Source organism: Agelaius tricolor, unplaced genomic scaffold (genome assembly GCF_023055355.1).
Source record: "Agelaius tricolor isolate 1412-34295 unplaced genomic scaffold, bAgeTri1.0.p SCAF_6, whole genome shotgun sequence".
NCBI lineage: Eukaryota > Metazoa > Chordata > Aves > Passeriformes > Icteridae > Agelaius > Agelaius tricolor.
This window is the reverse complement of record NW_027269266.1, coordinates 52481591-52501411: the sequence shown is the minus strand read 5'-3', so window position 1 is coordinate 52501411 and position 19821 is coordinate 52481591. Positions and strand designations below refer to the sequence as shown.

Genomic DNA, 19821 nt, shown 5'->3' with positions numbered 1-19821 from the left:
ACTCTGATGTATAGATCAGGACAGTTTCTTTCTCCCTGATTCATATCAGTGAAATATATGTTACAGTACACAATAAATAGGATGAGTATCAAATCACTAAGGTGATGTTTTTTCAGTCTTCCGATCTCTATTTACTGAACAGTATCACAACAGCTATATCCTTTAGAGTGTTAATATGTAACCAGAACAAACAGAGAACATAGGAAATGTGGAGAAAAGTTAGATATATAAGCAAGAAAAAGTGAGTTATTGATTTTATTGATTGGTTTGTTAACTTCTGACATTGCAATAAAGCCTTATTTATTTGTATACAGAAGACTCAATTACATAGATACATATTATTTAAACAATTGGGTTATTTACAGGAGAATTGCAGTTTCATAAATAATATAGACCTGCATTTCTCAAGCTGATGTTTATCCATTGTTACCACTTAGGGAGTTGTGGTATCCACAAATGCTCTTTGGAGGAAAGTCATTAGAATAACGTTAAGTAAAACCCCTGCTATTGTAACTATACATGTCCAAGGTATACATTAGGACATACAAGCTGTGTTCTTCACAGTGATTGAAATACAAATCATTGCATCCTGCTTTCTATGACTGGAGGAAGAAGTACGCTGGCAATACTTGCCACTGCAATTGACATGCCCCTTTGGTCCAGGATTTCTCTATGCTCTGACAGCCCAACAACACTCTGGATGTGGGATAAGAAGAGGTGGTGAAGGTCCCACAGGAAATGGTTGGGCAGGAGCCTAAGTCTTCCTTTTGCCGGATTAACACCTGATTTTTTTCCTTTATGACAACTGTAAGGAATAGACAGTGGGTGTGTTTGCTATTTCAAACCAGTCCAGGCTATCTTCATAAGACAGCTTCTCTGGGCAGAGAAGCAACACAGCTGTGTTAAAAAGACACACAGTTTGCGCTTGTAGAGCACCATGTTAGCATAACTGTGTGTCTTCCACACCAAGACTGGCTTCTGTTTGTTCATTTGGGAGTATGGACAAAGAACTTAAAATCTGTTTGTCTATATATACCTTTAAATTTTATCTTTGTATTTTGTAAATATAGCTAGGTTCTTCTAAAGGGCTGAATGGGTCTAAGTCAGATGCCAGAATTATTACAGAACTCTGTAAGAGTTCTTACAGAACTCTGTAATAGTTCTGAAACTATTTCAGAGTTTTTTCTTTAAAAGAATCTTTTCAGAAATAATCTTTCCTTAAAAAGCATTTTTAGAAGGAATCAGTGATTACTTTTTGCCCAACTCCAAATTATGTTTAGTAGGCATGTGCACGTAGTCTGAGGTCTGACATAATCCTCAAAGTAAATAATATGACAAATGGAAGCTGATGCTGGTTTTGTGTTGTTGTGTAATGGAGTTAGAATAATGACAGGACAATAATATAATAGAATTCTGCAAAGCCTTCACTTGACTTTAAGTGGAAGTAAAATCATGGAAATTAGGATAAATAAAATAATGCTTTGCAAAAAGGATAAAGAAATAGTGTTACCCAAGTCTATTAGTAACATAACATGCTATGAATGCACTTAAATTAATAGCATATTTTACCAGTAGTTATTTTTCAGTTACTGTAATGCTGAAAAAATAAACAGAAAAATAATTTAAAAAATGAAAGTGATTTAGGAAACTGATTTGTTTAAATCATGTATCTATATTTAAAGAGGCATATGAATATATGTGAAGACAAGTATTTGCGTGGATTAGAAACATTTTATTCCATAAAATTTAATCCTGTTAGGATGTGCTGCAGCGCCCTATTTGAAGCAAGTTGCCTGCCACTTGCTATTTTGGCAAAGCTAAGTCTCATGGCTTCTTTTTGCTTTTTTGTTTCTTCACGGCATGTTGTTACAAAGAGGTCTTGTCATGACAAGACATTTCTAACCAAGAGATCTTTTAATGAATTTCAGCTGTCCTGGGATGTATGCATCTTACATGTAAAGCTTTTTTACCCTGTACTATATTCTCAAACTTTTCCTAGGAAACTAATCCAGCACATTTATAATCCAGTGGGATTTTGACTCACATAAAGGCAAGATAAACATGTTACAGGAACAGTGTCCAAATGTTTGTCAGCCACTTTGTTATTTCTATGGAGATCTATTTTGGAGTATTTTCAATGTAGAAAAGACTATTTTAGTGGCTGCTGCAGAGTGGTTTATTATCACTGATTGGCAAATAGCTCCTCAAAACCAGACACTATGATGATGTTGGCTACTAGTCTTTTTGCTACCGTTTGTAATTTCAACTTTTGATCTATGGAGGAGGGAAGTACTGAAGGGGTGGGGAGGGGTACAAACCAAGAGCTCTTGGTGCGTGATGTAAACTTGGTTTAGTGATGGTAAGGCCTGACATACTTTGCAAGACCTGGTTGTAAGACTGAATGCTCTTTAAAAACAGATATAAAGTGGCAAAAGCTCCTGGCAAAATTGTATATAGCCACTACAACTGATTTCAGACAATAATAAAGAGAAGGAAGTCAATTCCGTTCAGGATTTATGAGATCTGGATGTGTGCATGCCATAAGTTTCTTCAGCTTCCAGCTAACATTTTCATTTGAAATAATGTCTCACCCTGCTAAGCCACATCATGAGAACTTGCTGCAGATACCAAATGGTACCAGTTGCTTTTGCAAGGCTGATGCATTTTTGTAGCTGGGACCTTCTGAAGATACCTGTGCAGCTAAATAGATTTATAATGAAGACCTACTAGTTTTGTGATGTAGTTGGATCTAGGTGTGTGAGATCTCCTGCATACAGAGTTGCTGCTGTTAAGGTTTCCTTCTGAATCTCATCTGGACTTCGACACGATGTCACTCTGTGGGATGGCTCTTTCAAGAGTCTCAGTAAAGTCTGAACAGCTGAACAACCTGTAATGAGGCACTTGATGGAGCTACCCCACAGGGCTGTGTAAAGACCACAGCAGAGGGTGTAAAATTGTTAAAGACGCTGCAGGGATGAAACCAGTGAACTCAGTAGCAATGGTGATAAACTACTGTTGTTTTACCATACTTGTGGCTCAGATTGCTCCAGTAGAAGTTAACATATATTGTAAGGTGCACTCTGCTGAACAGTGACTCTCCTGTGAGGTGCTTTTACTAGGTATAATTGAATACTTCCTTCCTTAACAGGATGTTCTCCTCTCACCAAACTGGGTGATTTGAATTTTTAAACAGGTTCTCGTCAGACTGATAAAATACTAGGTTCATATGCTTCCCACCTTACAGCTTTTTCTTTCCAGTCCCTTGTCAAAGTTGTGAGTTGAATTACTGTCACTGGCTGCCTACCTGTGCCCTCTGTGGAAATTAGTCTATCAATGTAGCTTGTAAAAAGCAAAATATGTCAGACACACTATGCTTTTCTTCCACCCAGAAGCCTGAATTACTGTGCACTAGAGATCATCCACATGTATTGCCTGGCTTTCAATAGGCTGTAGTGCCAGCAGCCAAACACATACTTAAGTAACTGTGCAGGATTCCTCAGACAAACAGCATTATAAGATATCTTCATAGTCTGGCTTATTTGGGGGAAGGGTACAGAAGTCAGGCGGGGAGGGTGAGTGTTGGCAAGTTGGGCTTTCGATGGAAAGCTTGCCCTCTTCCCTATTAGGAATGAAACCAATATGCATAGGTAAGCACTGTAAAAAAATCCTAAAAATATCTAAGATAGCTATAAAGACGGCAAACTGTAACAGTTGTTCCAAAATAGATATTCTTTAATGTGCTCACTCTTTAGCATTTAGTAAACTTCCAGGGGTGGAAAGAAAGGAAAGTTTAATTTAGAGAAGCCTCCTGGCCTTCTTAGCTAGGGATCAGCTGCCCAACATGAAATAATAATGCATTCAACTGTCCATCTTCTGGTAACTCACCTTTATCATCCCTGCATACACCAGCACTAACAACAAACAGTGAGTATGAAATGTTGTATGAATTCAAAGACTAATAGGGTCTTTGTGGCCTTAATATTTGTGCTAATGCATACAGTATAAAAGGAACTAGAACTCTCAATATGAAGGGTCCAACTCATAAAAAATGTATGTACCACTAACAAGGGATTTTTATGCACTGTACTTTGTGGGTGAAGAAAAGTAGAATGAGTCTATTTTGAATAAAGAACATACTTTTGCAATTATATCCCTTCATCTTTTCTGCAGTAGCAACACTTCTTTTCTCACATGAAGTATTTGAAGTGGAAGAATATTCATATAGGCACCAATAAGAAAAAAATTTCACATATGGTAAAGAGAAAGAGGAAAAGATAAGACAATGAAAGAGGAGCAAAAATAAAGATGGGAAAGAAGAAAATTTAAGGCCCTTGGGAGAACTGAGATTTTGAGTTATTTGTGATTTTGTCCCTTGGTATGGTTGATTTTTTTTTTGGATGGTAATTATAACTTGTGGTTGCCCAGAAGAAGTCCTCTGTAACATGAATCACTTTAATAGTCTGATTTTCATTATAAAGAGTCATGGAGTTTTAATGTCATCAGTCCTAATCCAGAAGGATGCAGGTGCATAAGTACAAACCAAGCTCTGTGCACAGGGGTAATGAGGACAGTGATTTCAGCTGCTGCATGTGCCTTGTGGGAGAAGATCCTTTAGGAGGAAATATCTCCAGGGACCAGGCAAAGACAGTATTCTATACTCTGCTGGCAGATTGACTTTGAGCTCTCCAAATGATTTTAGTAGCTTTGCAATAGCAACTGCAAGGCAATTTCAGATAAGTATAAAACTGTGGTGTTTTACTTACTTAAGTACTGAATGATACACTGAGTAAAGCAAATCTGCCCTATTCATACTGCTGTCTAATTCAATGCATTTTCAATGCAGGATTTTTAGCTCTTCTGTATAGGATATTGCATTGACATATATGTCAATATGGTAAATCAATATACCATTCCCTTATCACACCACAAACATTTTCAAAGGTAAACCAGAAGGGCTTTGTACATAGGAAGGAGAAAATTAAGAATGAGAGCCATGTACGTTGACACAATCTGACATTGTAGAAGATGTGCACAGCGTTTGTAGGTTGTGCTGAAATGATTGTACAGTAAAATCATAACGTCAACATTGCAATTTTATTAGGTTTCAGAGTTAACAAGTGCTAGTAGTAATTCTGCAACATCCAGAATTCTACACATTTGTTTTTGTCTCTTTCTGAGAGTGAAATTACTACCTAAAAATAAAAAATTAAAATCTGAAGTACAGGTCAGTAGAAAAAGATTAATTGCTGAATCATCTGTGTGATAACCTGATACCTAGGGAAATTTTATACAATCCAAAGGAGTGAATTTTGTGCCACATCTTGGTCATGGACTGGAAAGAGACAACTGTCTAACAAACTAAATATGGAAGGTCTAAGCTTACATTTATATCTTTCAGTGGGAGAATCATTATTCTAATATAATTTATGAGATTGATTTTCTTTGCTGAGATAGCAAGAATATCTCCTCTGAAAACCATAGGAAAATAACAATGTAAAATGGTATCAGCATAAAATCTCAATTTTGTCTCCTGCAAGTATTGTAAAATTTAGGTGTGTTTGTGAAATTTTGTGTAACAAACTGATTACTAAGGTTTTACAATGTGCTAGTTTGTGCATGCTTCCTCCTGACATGTCCAAACTCTAATACAACAGGAAAATGAAAATAGTGAAACTAAGAGCCAAAATGTGGTGGTTTGTGGCAGAATGAAGAGGGAATGTTACATTTTTTTTTTGTTATCAGTTGAATCTTTTTCTTTCAGCTATTAAATTTTGTTCAGCAAGATTGCTCTTAGTATAATTGCTGAGAGTTAAGGTTTCATTTAGTAAGGAGCTGAGTTGCTTTGATCAGAGATGATGGACTTTCCCACACCATACCTGATAATTTGAATCATACTAGTTACTATATTTAATTTCCTTAAAAAGTTGGGTTTTTTCTCTTGATTATGATCTAAATGCAGCAATGCTTTGCTCAGATTGTTTAGTTTATTATTTTTTTAGTTTTAAAAACATAAGACTTTTCTCACAGGCAGTATTTTTACTTTAATGATTTAATTCTTGAAACTGTATCATGAATGTGAGTTGTCTCAGTGAGTAAGAAAAAAGTCTGCTTTTGATTTCTTATTGTTATGCTTACTGAGAGATAAATACAAGTAATTTAATGTCGCATTGTGGAACTAGCTAAAGATTTAATATCAACTGTTGCTTGAAATGTGTTCTTTTATTAATGTTAATGCATTTGAAATATTTTCTTATATCTCAGAAGGATTTATATATTCTTTTGATCACTGAAAATCTAGTATTATTGAATTTGATCTAGGTCCTTTTTCAAAGCATTGAGTGCTAAGGAGAGGTGGTCCAGCATATCCCTGAATTTGATACAATTGTGAGACATATTGAATTCATTCATGAAGACCATGAGGAAGTTGCTCATGTCCAGGTCATCTGCTGAGATTAGTGCTATGCTTTGGTATGAGCTTTGGCTTTGAGTGAGCTTTGGTGCAGAGTTTGAGAAGAGATGCCAGGGTGCATCATGCCTTTGAGCAGGCACAAGCATACATGTGCAGAAGCGCCAGGGTAGAGCTGGATGTACCAGTTTAATGCACTCAATGCTGTGATGCTGCTCTGTACCATTTCTCAGTCAGCTGCAGGTTTCTTGCAAGCATCAGAGACCAGGTGAGACAAGGGCAGCTGGGACAGGTATTGCATCCAAGTGAGGATGCTGGGGAGCATGTGCAGGTTCACCTTGTCAGAACTGCTGTAGCCCTGGAGCAACCAAGGAGTTGCAGAGCAGTTTGTGTTTTGACCCATGCCTTCCTGAACAGTGGATCTAGAACTGAGGAGATCAGCTAAATTGTGCTTATTTGAGAGTCCATATTGGAGTCTCTTTTCCCAATTAATTGTAAAGTGGGGCATTGGAGCATTCTCGCCTTCTCAGGGCACAGGGAGATACTAAGAACTGAGTTACCTGTTGCATTGCTGAAAATGTGTAAGAAACAAAATGGAAGCAAACAATGGAAAGCCTTTTATAACCAGCACATTTACAGCTGTAATTTTGTATGAAGCTTGGTGGCCTTGAGATGTGGATTTTTTTTTTCCTTCTGATGTTTCTCTTGTTGTTTTCTGTTTTCTAAACCAGATATTGTGCAACTTGATTTTTCACTTGGTTTGTGGAATTTTTTTCTTATTTTGATAAGGGGAGAAGAAGGTTGCCTTTGTTTTACTTAGCTTTATTTTAAAAAATATTTTATTTTAAGAAGGCTATTTTAGAGTGTTTACAGTGCACTTCAATTTTTTTTATTGTGTCATGCCCTTCCAGTCCCTTGGTGAGATGAGAGGTATGTATTATATAATTTATAATTAATTTATGATGAATCACATATGATGAATACTCCTTATTAAATATTAAAGCCTTGTCTACAGTCGTGGCAGTACTATGGCAATGGCACGCCTGTCTGTTCATATGGTACAATTGAGCAAGCTCATTGACTTAGGCTGTGTTGTCAGGACTCAGTCGTTATAAGAGCCCTGCCTAGGCAAACAATGTTAAGGAGAATTGGCTCTCTTTTCAGAGTAGCATCCCTGCTACTGCCTTCCCCCTGCCCCTTTTGCACCAGCAGTCAGGGTTGTAATGAGGGTAGAATTTCTGCAAAACACAGTTGCAAACAGAGAAGGTAGTTCCAGAGAAGGAACTACTGCTGGTAGTTCCCCAGCTCCAAAGGGGCTGTTATAAGTCCTGGTTCCTTGCTGGCAGACCCCTCACTAACAGAAGGCTGAGCAGAGTTGGAGTTTAACCTAACAGGAGGTAACAGTAGGCCTGGATCAGACAAGTGGAAAATCTAGGCTAGATTTTGACAGTCCATTTTCATTAGTGAGGACTGGAATTTGGACAAAGGGATAATTTACCTGCAGAGGTCGTTCCAGCATGTGGAATTAACCAATTCCCAAATAAACTCAGTAAAACATTGGCAAGAAACAGTGTAGGGGATTGTGTGCTGCCAGTTTAGGGCAGTTGTTCTAAATGAAGGCATTCTTCCAAATTCATAGCAATGAATCTCTGAAGCAGAAATAGTAGAGAAATCAGAAATAGACAGAGCTCCCAGACTCCCCTGAAATCAGGGGAATCCCCCCAGTCAGAAATATAAGGCAGAAAAGAAAAAGTAGCCTTCTAGCAATGTTTTGTGCTCTGCCTTGCCTTCTTCAGTGTTGACTTATGTGTGTCACTGAATGCAGCATACAGCAAGGAAAAAATGCTGTCATTGTGTGATGCAACAGACATTACCCTGAAATGCTTGCTTCCCTGTATTTAGTGCCAGCCCAGCAGGCAGATTTTCTTGTACATTTTCTTGACTCTTAAGTGTCTGTTATAGCAGGTAGATTAGAAGGGGCGGGAGAGATCTGAGAATTTCAGTCAGAGAATACAGGATTGATAATTTCATATAGGATGTCATATAAGACCACATGAAAGTGTGTGCTGTTTTCTTGAGATGACTGCATCCTATGGGAACTGAATTAGGAGCAGCAGGCAGAGCATTTGAGCACTGAAATAAAAAAACCCAAAACAATCATCTGTCGTGTGACAGGAATGTAATCCTGTGTGATTTCAATTAGTACAATGAAAAAGGAAAGCAGTGTAATTAATTTTGGCTTGATGGTCCAATATAACCAACTTGTGTTACGTAAAGATTTAGTGATCAAATATTGAAAAATCGTTACGGTACAGATAACAGAAATCAGTGGTTCTTTGGATGGGCACCATGGAGAAAAGAATACTGTAAGACAGGTATATTACTTCAGAACTTCTTACATATTTTCTGAGAACTCAAGGTATAAAAATTGCAATAAAATCTAATTCTAACGGCTTTGGTTTTCTTCTTTTCCCCAAGATTTCATTAGATTATTTAACGATATGACAGATTATCAGGAGCTTGTTTTAATATTGATTAAATCACACACATAGACAAAACTCACAGCCCTTAAAATTACATAAAAAAACTTGACTTATAAGATTTGATCTTAATGGGGAGTGATATCTTCATTGGTATTGAGCCTTGGATCTAACGTCACTTTATAAATACAGCTGTGAAGATTAAAAAAGAAAGACCATAACAGTATGTGGAAATTACCAAAGGAAAAGTTATGTTTAGGAACATAGCACTTTATTTTGTATAGGAGGACATAATACTGGGGAAACCCTATTTTTGGTCTTAGGGGTGGCATCAGCACTAGAATTGCTATGCATTTGAAAGAAACAGTTTTCACTGAATTGGGCATATCTAGTTACGTTTTTCTCTTTTCATTTAACTTGAATGAATAAATTGCAGAAAAAAAATTTAGTGACTGCGTCTCTTTTTGCATGTTACTAGGCAATTTTTTGAATCCTCACTGATTATAGTACGTCAGCTTATTCTCATTATTAAATGACAATGGTCATTAAAACATATTTCTGTAGAATTCCCTTTATAAAATGTCAGCAAGTTTGTATGTTTTTATTAGCTCCAAATCAGATATTTCAATAGACCATTTGTAAGTATTCCTGGAGTAATGTCCATTTCTGAATTTTTAAGACCACACTAAGATATTACAAATTAATCAGATTTTCAGATTTCTGCATAATAAGTCTGCACATTTATTGTTTAATCCAATTCTAAAATGCTGTTATGATTGACAGCTTGCTGTAGAGATGGAAGTCAATTGAATAATATGTAGCAGTCAATTTTATTTGAACCTTAATGTGGTGAAGGTGGGTTTTTTCCACATTTCCATTATTTATAAGTTGTTCCCCTTGGAGAATATATAAAAGAATTTGTTTTAAATGAGCTGATAATACCCTCTTTAAAATTTATGACAGAATCATATCCTTTTTCCTTACAGCACAAGGGTGTGCCAAGAAACTGTTTCTGAATTATCTTGCTATTCATAGGACAAACATTAGAAAAGAGCATCTTGTTAAGGTTTACTCAGAATGGAATTTGAACCACTCATCAGGAAAAAAAAAACAACAGAAACAAAACAGAAGATATCATACCAATCAGGAAACCTGATGCCTTTGCCAGGGATTTTTTTATAAGAGACCACAGTACTCTTGCAGCCACATGCGATACTTGCTGTCATTCTTACAACCTCAAAAATCAATGTGGGCCTGATCATCATTGAAAAGTTGGAAATCAGTTGAGCCCTTCGCCCAGAGGAAATGGAGGATTGGGATCTAGTTCTGAAAGTACCAATACTTTCTTGCAACTGATAGGATGTTTTTATTTTTCTTCCTCCCTTTCAAATCTGTATTGCAGATTTCAGCAAAATTTAGCAGGGCTGGACTGTGTTCTATGCTTAGCAAGTCATTAGCACCCAGCATATGTTCAATTGTTGGATATTGATCATCTCAATAAATGCTGGAAATCCTTGGTTTTGCAGAATTTTGCTAATCCTCCACATGCAATTTAAAAAACAAGCCGTCATATGGAAGCTAACTAGTTTTCATAGTGCCTTTTTATTGTGCATAGTACAGCCTTTGCTTCCTCAGTAACTGACAAAAGAAAACACTTTATTAAGATAGAAAGTAGATGTGACTTGATTATTTTTCACATAATTTTTGCTTTCAGAAATTGCAATGGCTGATGCTCACCTAAGCGTAAAAAATGCAGTTCCTACACACACGGAGTGCTCATGTGCTGTATGTAAATTGATGTATAATGCAACCCACATTAGCTGGGTTGATGATAGCTTCAGTTTCACTGCTGTCAGATTTCTATAACTCTTTGAATGAGCTGGCTGGTCTGAATGAACGTTAGCATAATTTATGCAGCTGATAAGCAATTTGAGTGCTTGAGTTATTGATAAAGCACTTTAACATATCATTTTCAGCTTCATGTTATGTGACATCAGAGTAGAAGGTAATGTGGCAGTCCCCAGGCTTGATATTAAAGTCAATCTGTTCTCTGAATTTCAGAGGCCAGAGGAAATACAGTGTTGCCTGATACAAGCCCAGCAGACCAGCACCAACCCAGTCAGTCCCATCCTGCATTCCCTGTTGGGCCTCAGGTCAGTATCTTTCCTTTTAACTAATTGAGATGTGCAATTTGATGAACAATAAGTAACTGTGACTGATCATTGCTGTGTATAATGTAGAAAATATGAATCTCTTTGACTGCGTTCAGTGGTAAAAAAGAATATGTATCAGGTATATTTTAAAAGTCAAGTTTGTCAGGATTAGATTTTGTTTGCTTTTCTAAAATAAAACCAAAGTTTTACGTATTTAGGAAGTTAAAATATTTTAATTTCTTATGTAAATTACTTCTGAAATTAATATAATAATTTAATATTGAAAATCTTGTGCAATTTTAATGCAGAATTTTTGTCTCTGACAGTTGTCTGTCACACAGAACTCCTGTATCAGCCAAGGTATTTCATTATCTTTTATGCCAGGTATTTATTTTCTTTAGAGCAAAGTGTAGACAAAGTAGTATTGCATTTTATAAGACTTTAAAATATTTCCTATCCCAAGTCATGATTTTATCCAAATTCAGCTATACTCTAAGATACTCAATATTCCACTTCCCAGTTCAGTCTTGGTCCACAAAGCTTCTGGTAGTTGTCACTAGTGTTTTCTGCTATTATCAATCAGTATACAACCAGGAATTTTTGGGAAATGTTGGTGTTTAGGTACTTGTAGACTAAGTTATGTCTTCTTTCACTCATAAATTACTTTTGGTGTATGTGTAATGAATTTTCCAGTCTAGTTTCAGCTGGGCTTGCTACTATGCTATTTGACTGAGGCTTACAGTTTCAGACTGTCACAGTTGTCAAACTTTTCTGTGTTGGTGAAAATGTATGCTTTTAGATACTGGAAGCAGTGCATGTCTGTAATGGAACACGAAAGGATCTCAAGCAAGAAGGTTGCAAGTGTGTAATACTGAGTCATACACACTAAAATAGGTTTGTATCTGTGGTTTCTTACAGCCACTACTGACAGCCCAACAGTTAGCCTCAGCTGTAGCAGGGGTGATGCCAGGAGGCACTCCAGCCCTGAATCAGCCAATCCTTATTCCTTTCAACATGGCCGGGCAGCTGGGGGGCCAACAAGGACTCGTCCTAACTCTACCTACAGCAAATCTCACCAACATCCAAGGACTGGTAGCAGCAGCTGCAGCAGGAGGCATCATGACTTTGCCATTGCAAAATCTACAAGGTAAGTCATGTTCATAATTTTTCTAACAGGTTCTTTCACCATGTTTTATGCCCTCTCTTTCTTTAAACTGAGTGATATCTTTTTCAAATTAAATGTTGCTCTCCATGAATATTGAAAAGTAATACCTGGATTGTTTTTGAATGCTTGAGAGACACTTAAGGGCTATTTGCCTTTTTGTAGAAACATATTGGAATTTGGGTCTTACATTTTGTGAGTCAGTAATGCAAACCACTTGAATGACTCATTAGGTTTTCCTGTCATCAATGATCAATGTTCTCTACTCACAGATCACTTGGAGATTTCAAACTATAGAATAACAGAGTCATAGAATATCAAGGGTTTGGAATGGACTTTAAGATCACCTAGTCCCAACCCCACCTGCCATGGGCAGAGACACCTCCCCCTAGACCAGGTTGCTCAATGTCTTACCCAACTTGTCACAGTTGGGACATCCCCAACCTCCTTTGGCAACCCGTTCCACTGTCTTATCACCCTCCCAGCAAAAATTTTTTTCCTAATATCTAATCTAAATCTTCCCTTTTTCAATTTGTACCTATTATTCCTTGTCCTTCCACTACAGATCCTGGTGAGCAGTCCCTCTCCAGCTTTCTTGTAGAACCCCTTCAGATACTGGAAATTTGCCATAGGGTCTCCATGTGATCTCCAGGCTGAACAGCCCCTACTTTCTCAGCCTGTGTTCATAAGGGAGGTGCTCCAGTCCTCTTAAAAACTTCATAGTCCTCCCCTGGACTTGCTCCAACAGTTTCACATGTTTCTTATCTTGGGGACACCACAACTGTGCATACTCCAGGTGGGATGACATGTGAACAGAGGGGGCAGAATAACCTCCTTTGACCTCCTGGCTACGCTCCTTGTGATGCAGCCCAGCACTTGATTGGCTTTCTGAGCTGGGAGGACACACAGCTGGCTCATGTTGAGTTTTTCATCACCTGTAACTCCCAAGTCTTTCTTACCAGGGTTGCTCTCAATCACTTCTCTGCCCAACCCATTGGTGTGTCTGGGGTTGCAGTGACCCAGGTGTAGGACCTTGCACTTTGCTTTGTTGAACTTCATAAGGTTTGCTTTAGCCTACATCTCAAACCTGTCAAGGTCCCTCTTAATGCCATTATTCCTTCCCTCCAAGCAAGTTGACTGCAACACACAACTTGTTTCACCACTTTTGATTAAAGCAGCTGTATGATTAGAGGCAACTAAAAATACAGTATTGCATGAAAATAACTTTTTATAAAATTTACAATAAAATCAGAGTTTTCTCATCTGTCATCCATGCCCTAGATATATGTTTTTGTTCTTGCTGTGGGAGTTCTGCTTTATCAATAAGGTTCTGCCATCCTCTTTCAAGTTGTTGAGAGAGTTGCATGACTCCAAAGTAACTAGGAAAAAGTTAATCTCTGTATGTATCCTCTCTACTGTCTGAGCTGTACCATGCTTGCAATGGTTCTACCCTGCGGGATCTGTTACATTTTCCCTGTGGTCTAAAATCAGACTGAAAGCAGTTCTATAAGATCCCTTTTTTCCCCTGTTCAATCAGTGTGTCTGACACTGTTAGGAATGGTACTCAGTCCAAGTACATATGATATAAAATACAGATGTATTTATTTACTATTCCTAACTATGTTGATACTTCTCAGAATGCAGTTGCTTCTGAATAGAATGGAACAAAATATAGCAAGATTAAGTGTTAGCCAATATCTTACAACAGAATTGTATAGTTTTGATGGACGAGGACAGTAAAGGAAGTGATAGTCCGGTGTGAAAGTGATGAAGGTGTGAGCAAAAAGTATAAAAAGAAAGCTGTAACTTGTTAGATTTATTTATTTTTTTATTTATTGTTATTTCTTTCCAATGTAAATGGTACAAAATATTTTCCTCAAACAAAATGGAAATTTTAGAAAAGTAATCCTCTGCACTGTGCCCTAAATACCTTTTAGTCATTAAACTCTGGTGGCTGCTGATTACCAGATGCATTATTTGAAGCACCAGATCCTACAGGTTGACAAACAGAGAAAACAAAGACAGCTCTTGTGTTGAACAAACTCCCTTACAAAGCACATGCATAGTACCCTCACCTGTTGGGAGCAACTACTTGCCTTTACCTTGTGCATGTTTTAAAGTTTAATGTCAACAGACCTCTCTTATCATAGTTGTAAATGGTTTTCACTTTAATGTTTAAAATAATGTCTCTCTCATACCATTAAGCTGCACCAAAGAACCTGTCATTCATAAATGATAGATGAAAAGGACACACTAATGCACAAATTTTGCTTGTTTAAAATTTGAGAGTGCATGTAAAGTAGGAATGGGAGATTAAAAAAATAATGCAAGAACAGGAGCGGGTAAAAGCAGATATAACAAAGTGAAGGGGAAGTAGCTTTTTAGCGTAGGTGGATGATGAAATCTTAATGAAGAAACGGGCATTATAAAAATGTATCCTTCCACTCTGGAGTGCTCCAGGTTAGAGTTGCTGGGTATGTAGTATTATAAATAAACATAAGCTTGTGCAGTTCTTACGTCATTTATTCACTGCAGGTTGCAAAGCTGGAGAGTAGGGATTAAGCCAGCAACCTTTGCTCTTTAGTTTAGCCATGGATGTCTAATTGCTAGCTAAAAGATGTAACTTTGCTGCCAAATAAATTTTGCAAGCAATGACCTTAGGAGATGAAAAGGTTTCCTTTATAATCTTTACAGGTAGATAGAAACCTGGGATCAAATAGGGATTTGCAGGAGCAGCAGGTTCAGTTCCCTGTCTATGAACACAATCACACCTTCCATAATGTATCCGAAAGGAGTAAATCTCATGAATTTATTTAGTTGTGTCACTGTTTGTTGTCTTCCCTACCTTTCCTTCCTGATCTTCCAAGCAAGTGTTACTGCCTGCCCTCAGTTTTTGGAAGTGAAACTGATACACAAGGCAGCAAAGTAACCTGGTCAAGATAGCTCCTACTATCCTGAGTCATAGCTGAAAACTGCCATTGCTTGCCCTGTAACCCACTGTCTAATGCATGCATGAATGAAGATAGGAATCAGGTGAGAGTGCTGTGTGGTATCATCAGTTCCACTGAACCTGACTGACTTCTGGTCCCTGTTTCTTTGGGGGGTTTTCCTTGGGGTTTTTTGGTGTTTGTTTTTTGTTTGTTTGGTTGGTTTTTGTTTGTTTGTTGTTGTTGTTGTTGTTGTTGTTTGTGGTTGGTTGAAAATAAGCATAGAATGTGCGTTCTCTTTTGTAGACATTTTTATAGGTATACTCATAAAAGCCCATGTTTGAACACAGTTTGGTAATTCTTGCTCTTTTGGCGAAATCAGACACTAATCACCAGTTTCCATCTCCTAACCTCACTGTAGCATGGCCAACTTAGATAATGGGATGACATGTTTTCATGCTGTTTTCCAACCTGTCTTAATAATCCTCTTGTCACATCTACTGTTCCTGAATTTTCAATGAGGTCAAGCATAGATGCTCACAGCTCCTGTGAGCTGGGTCTTCTACTGTCTTTCTTCTCTTGTAAGTAAACTTCTAAAACTCTTCAGTAAGTAAACTTCTGAAATTTCATGGCAAACTACCCATGGTAACTCAAAAGATACCCTTAAAAAATTTTGAATAATGTATGAATTCAGAAAAGGTCTGATCTGACAGAGTACTTGAATTCATACTGAATGTTGATCAAGGGGGTAATTCTACTATATATTTTGTGTGCCACGTACATGTTTAAATGATTTTCTTCTGAGGAACTTTCAGGTCTGGTTCAGGGTGATAAGTGTGAAATCTCCGAGTGCCTAAATAAAACAATGAAAATTCTTGTTTGTGAAAAGAGAAAAGAGTACTCAGTGATAGGAATCACAGAGGAGATATATTAAGTACATAAAATGAGAAATCAAGAGTTTATTTCAAAATGAAGCAATTAATGATTGCTCACACAGTATAACTTAGTGATTTTGCTTATACTTCACTCGCCAGTTACCTATAAAAATATTTTTCTCCCAAATGTGTTTGTGTTAACTTGTTCGGTTGCTATATGGTCCTGATCCACAAATAAGTTGATAGGAATTTCATTGCTGTAAGTGAAAAGAGGTTTAGACCAAACCTCTTCCAAAATGTCTTTTCTTCTTCCTCTACATACTTGATTATTTTCTTTCTGTTCATTACAGCCTGGCATTTGCCATATACACCGCTGTACTATATCAAATACATCCAGTGTAGGCGAACAGAAGGAACAGAGGTGAATGTGTAAATTCTTGCTGTGAAACTTAGGAAAATACGTTTTCCCTGGCTTCAAGTAAGCAAATTTCATATTCACAACTAATATGCAAATAATACAATTCACTGAGATGGAAGAGGGTGGCAGAATAAAAGTATCTACCTTAGGGGAAACAGGAATCCCTCAACATATTCCACACATTCCCTGTGGAATTTTGAGTTTCCATCTACAGATCTTTGAAGAAAACAGTAAAATCAGCAACAATAACTTTTTCGTGTAATCCACTAAAAGCACTGAAGATAAAAGTTTAAAAACTATCCATAAAATATGTCATCCCAAGAAACTTACACACCTGTTTTCCACTCATGATTTCTTAGAAATGGAATATAGATGGAATATAGCCATGCTTTCCTAAAAATTTTGCAGGTGTCACAATAACAATCGTGATGTGAGAAGGGAAAAGTGGGGCAGGTGCTCCACAAGACAGTGTGTTTCCTCTCTTCTGCTCTTAGTTCATTGGTTCTTGGCCTGCCTTTATTGACTTAATGCAGAAAGTAGTCTGACAGCTTCCCTCCTAATCATCCAAACTGGTGATTGTAAGTACTCACCTTCCTGTCTTCAGGAAACTTTTCTATGGGCTGAACAGTTTCAGTTTTTGTGCCTCTTTTGCCAGGTCAGATTTCTTTCATTTTTGGGAGGACTCTGTTCTTTTTTTAAAAATTTAGTTATCATTCCCAAGAATCTCTCCAAGGGACTAGTAGTTGCTTAATCTCAGAGTATTCAGTAATGCCTGGGAGCTGATATTCATGAAAAGACATTCTCTCCTTAAGCCCATCTGATTTTTATGTCTCAGTGTAATATTTCTGTATAGCTGAACAAGAAACCTTTTGGGTTCGGGAGCTGAGTTTGTTCTGACTTTTTTTCTTTATGTTATTTTAACCCTGTGAATTTCCTGTTGACATAACTGAAAAATGGGAAGGCATTCCAGTCCTGGGGAGTTGTTAACCTCTGTCCTCTCTTTTTAGTCTCTTTTCCATGACAACCAAAGCAGTTTTAGCTAAAAGGTTAACATATTTTAGCTATTCTTTTAGTATAGCATATGTGATTGAAATTAGAGAAGGACAATGTGTTGGTTTTGCATCACAGAAGTGATGTTTTGGGAGAGACTGTTGGTAGTTTCCTCCGTGTCTGATTGGAAACCAATCTGTGGTTGGCTTTGGGAACTGACAAGCTGTTGAACCACTGGAAAGCTGTACACACTTCTGAGAAAAACACATGTTAAAGATGAAAGAAAGTGCTTTGCCTTTCTCCTAATCCTATCTCACAAGGAGAAATGAATAAGTATATTCTAATGAGTACACTAGTGATTGACCAACACTAAACCCACCATAGGCAGTGGTTTTTGTGAGCTCACTGCTGGGTGCTCACTCGCCATGGATAACAATCTGGGAGTCTCTCTGCAAAGGGCTGGTCCAAGTATATTTTATCACACAGCAATGGCACACCAGTGTTTTAGATATATACGCCAATACAGAGAGAGGATGACACTGGAAGCTTGAAAGAAATCAACAAGCTGGAGACTGTAGCCTCATGACACTGAAACTTTGTGTATTTTATTTCCACTACCCATTGTATTGCTCCATGAGTGGATGTCAATAATTTATTTACAAGTCAAACTTTCTCAGTCTTGAGTCATGAAAGAAATGAGAACAAACTATCTCTCTAAATCACTAGTGAAAGGCTTCAGTGCTGAAAAGAAGTCTTGCATAGCTGAAAATGTGAAATCATTAAATTACATTATTTAAACAGCAGCAGGTCATATTTTAGCAGCAATACAATGGAAGGGGAAATGTATTAAACACCCTGAGAGATAAGAGGCAGCCATTAAAATGCACTGATATGGGTTACAGTTGACATAGATAATGGTAAAAAAAAATAAGAAGGCTTTTTTTAATGTGGAGATCAGTCAAAAAGAATGTTAGGTAAAGACAATAGTAAAAAAATAAAAAAACTATTGTTTACATTTATTAGGTCTTGTTTCCTCTGAACAGAGATTTGTATTATTAATTGTATGACAGATAAAGTAAATATGCTCTGTCTCCATTCCTCCATGTACACATACCTTAAAAATCAGAAATCAGAGAGAGATGAAAAACAAAAAAGAGACAGAAAAGAAGTAAACTACAAGCTTCAATTTCTTACTGATCTAGAGTCCAAATTCCAGTTTCTTAGAACATTTTTCCCTTTTAACTAAAGTGATGCCGTCCCTATTCATTTGTATTCCCCTTCAAGTAACATGAAATAGCTTTCAGAGTCTACAGAAAGGCAGTGTTTCACTTATGTATTTTAATGAGCACCAATGTCAGTAATAATCAAAATGATGTTTCACTTAGAGGAATAGTTTATTCCCAGGTACTTTTGCAGTGTACTAACATAACCAGAACAAGAATGACAAGAACCAAGAAGAAGTGCTGCACTCATAGCAATTTCTGTGAAGCCCTCAAACCAAATATATCTCCCCCTCACTGTATAAATGCTGCACAAAATGCAGTCACTGTGAAGGGCTCACTTGCACAAAGAAGGGGATAGCCAACCTTCAAGACAAACCTCCCTAGCACAGTACATGGAAAGAAATAAAACAAATGTGAGCATCCGTAAGCACACCGTGGCATGCACAGAGTGTCTATGGATTAGCAGCTGCTACAGCAGTTTCCTCAGGCTATCAGCTGTATCCCATCCAAACTGTTGTAGGATAACTGAACTAATATGCAGAGATCCCTGAAGATGGGATGAGCTGTCTCTGCTGGGTCTCCCAGGAAATATACTTTTTAAGAAGGCCTAGCATTTGCTTTTGGAAGAAAGGACAAAATCTGCTTTTCTGACAGTAGTATTAGCAAGAATCTTACTGGGTTGTTTGTTTATTTGTTTGGGTTTTTTCCCCATAACACAAGGCTTCTCCTGTGTGAATGCATTGGCCCTATGTTAATTGCTTATCTTATTCAGTGGCAAATTGCTGCCTTCAGAGAGCAAACGTGAAAGGTTCAAGTCTTTATTAGTTACTAGCTGTTTATTGATCAGTCCCAGAGTGTTAGCTATTTGTTGTCTGGTTTCTCTGCCCCATAAGTTAAAAGCCTACCACTAGAGGCATTAAAATGCAGTAGTCTTAACGCTCTGTTGATCTCCACCCAAAACAGATCACAGATGTGCCTTTTTTTTTTTTTTTTTTTTTTTTTTTTTTTTTTTTTTTTTTTTTTTTGGCTACTGATGGTTATGGAACATCGGTGAGAAGTAATGGTGTGATGTAGATCAAATTCTGAAATCAAAGTGTTTGCACCTACTTAAACATTGCAGGCCAAGTACTGGCAAAGTCCAAATTTCCAGACTTTTATGCCAAGAAGCAGATGGGAAAGATGGAAAT

General features: G+C 37.3%; 1 protein-coding gene across 1 annotated transcript in view; it reads left to right on the top strand.

The window, feature by feature from the left end:
* POU6F2 (POU class 6 homeobox 2) overlaps positions 1–19821 on the top strand; it is a 312837-nt gene that overhangs the window by 123244 nt on the left and 169772 nt on the right. Inside the window, exons 3-4 of the mRNA XM_071429815.1 lie at positions 10948–11039; positions 11958–12186. Coding sequence (XP_071285916.1) covers positions 10948–11039; positions 11958–12186 — 321 coding nt within the window. The remainder of the gene's footprint in view (positions 1–10947; positions 11040–11957; positions 12187–19821) is intronic.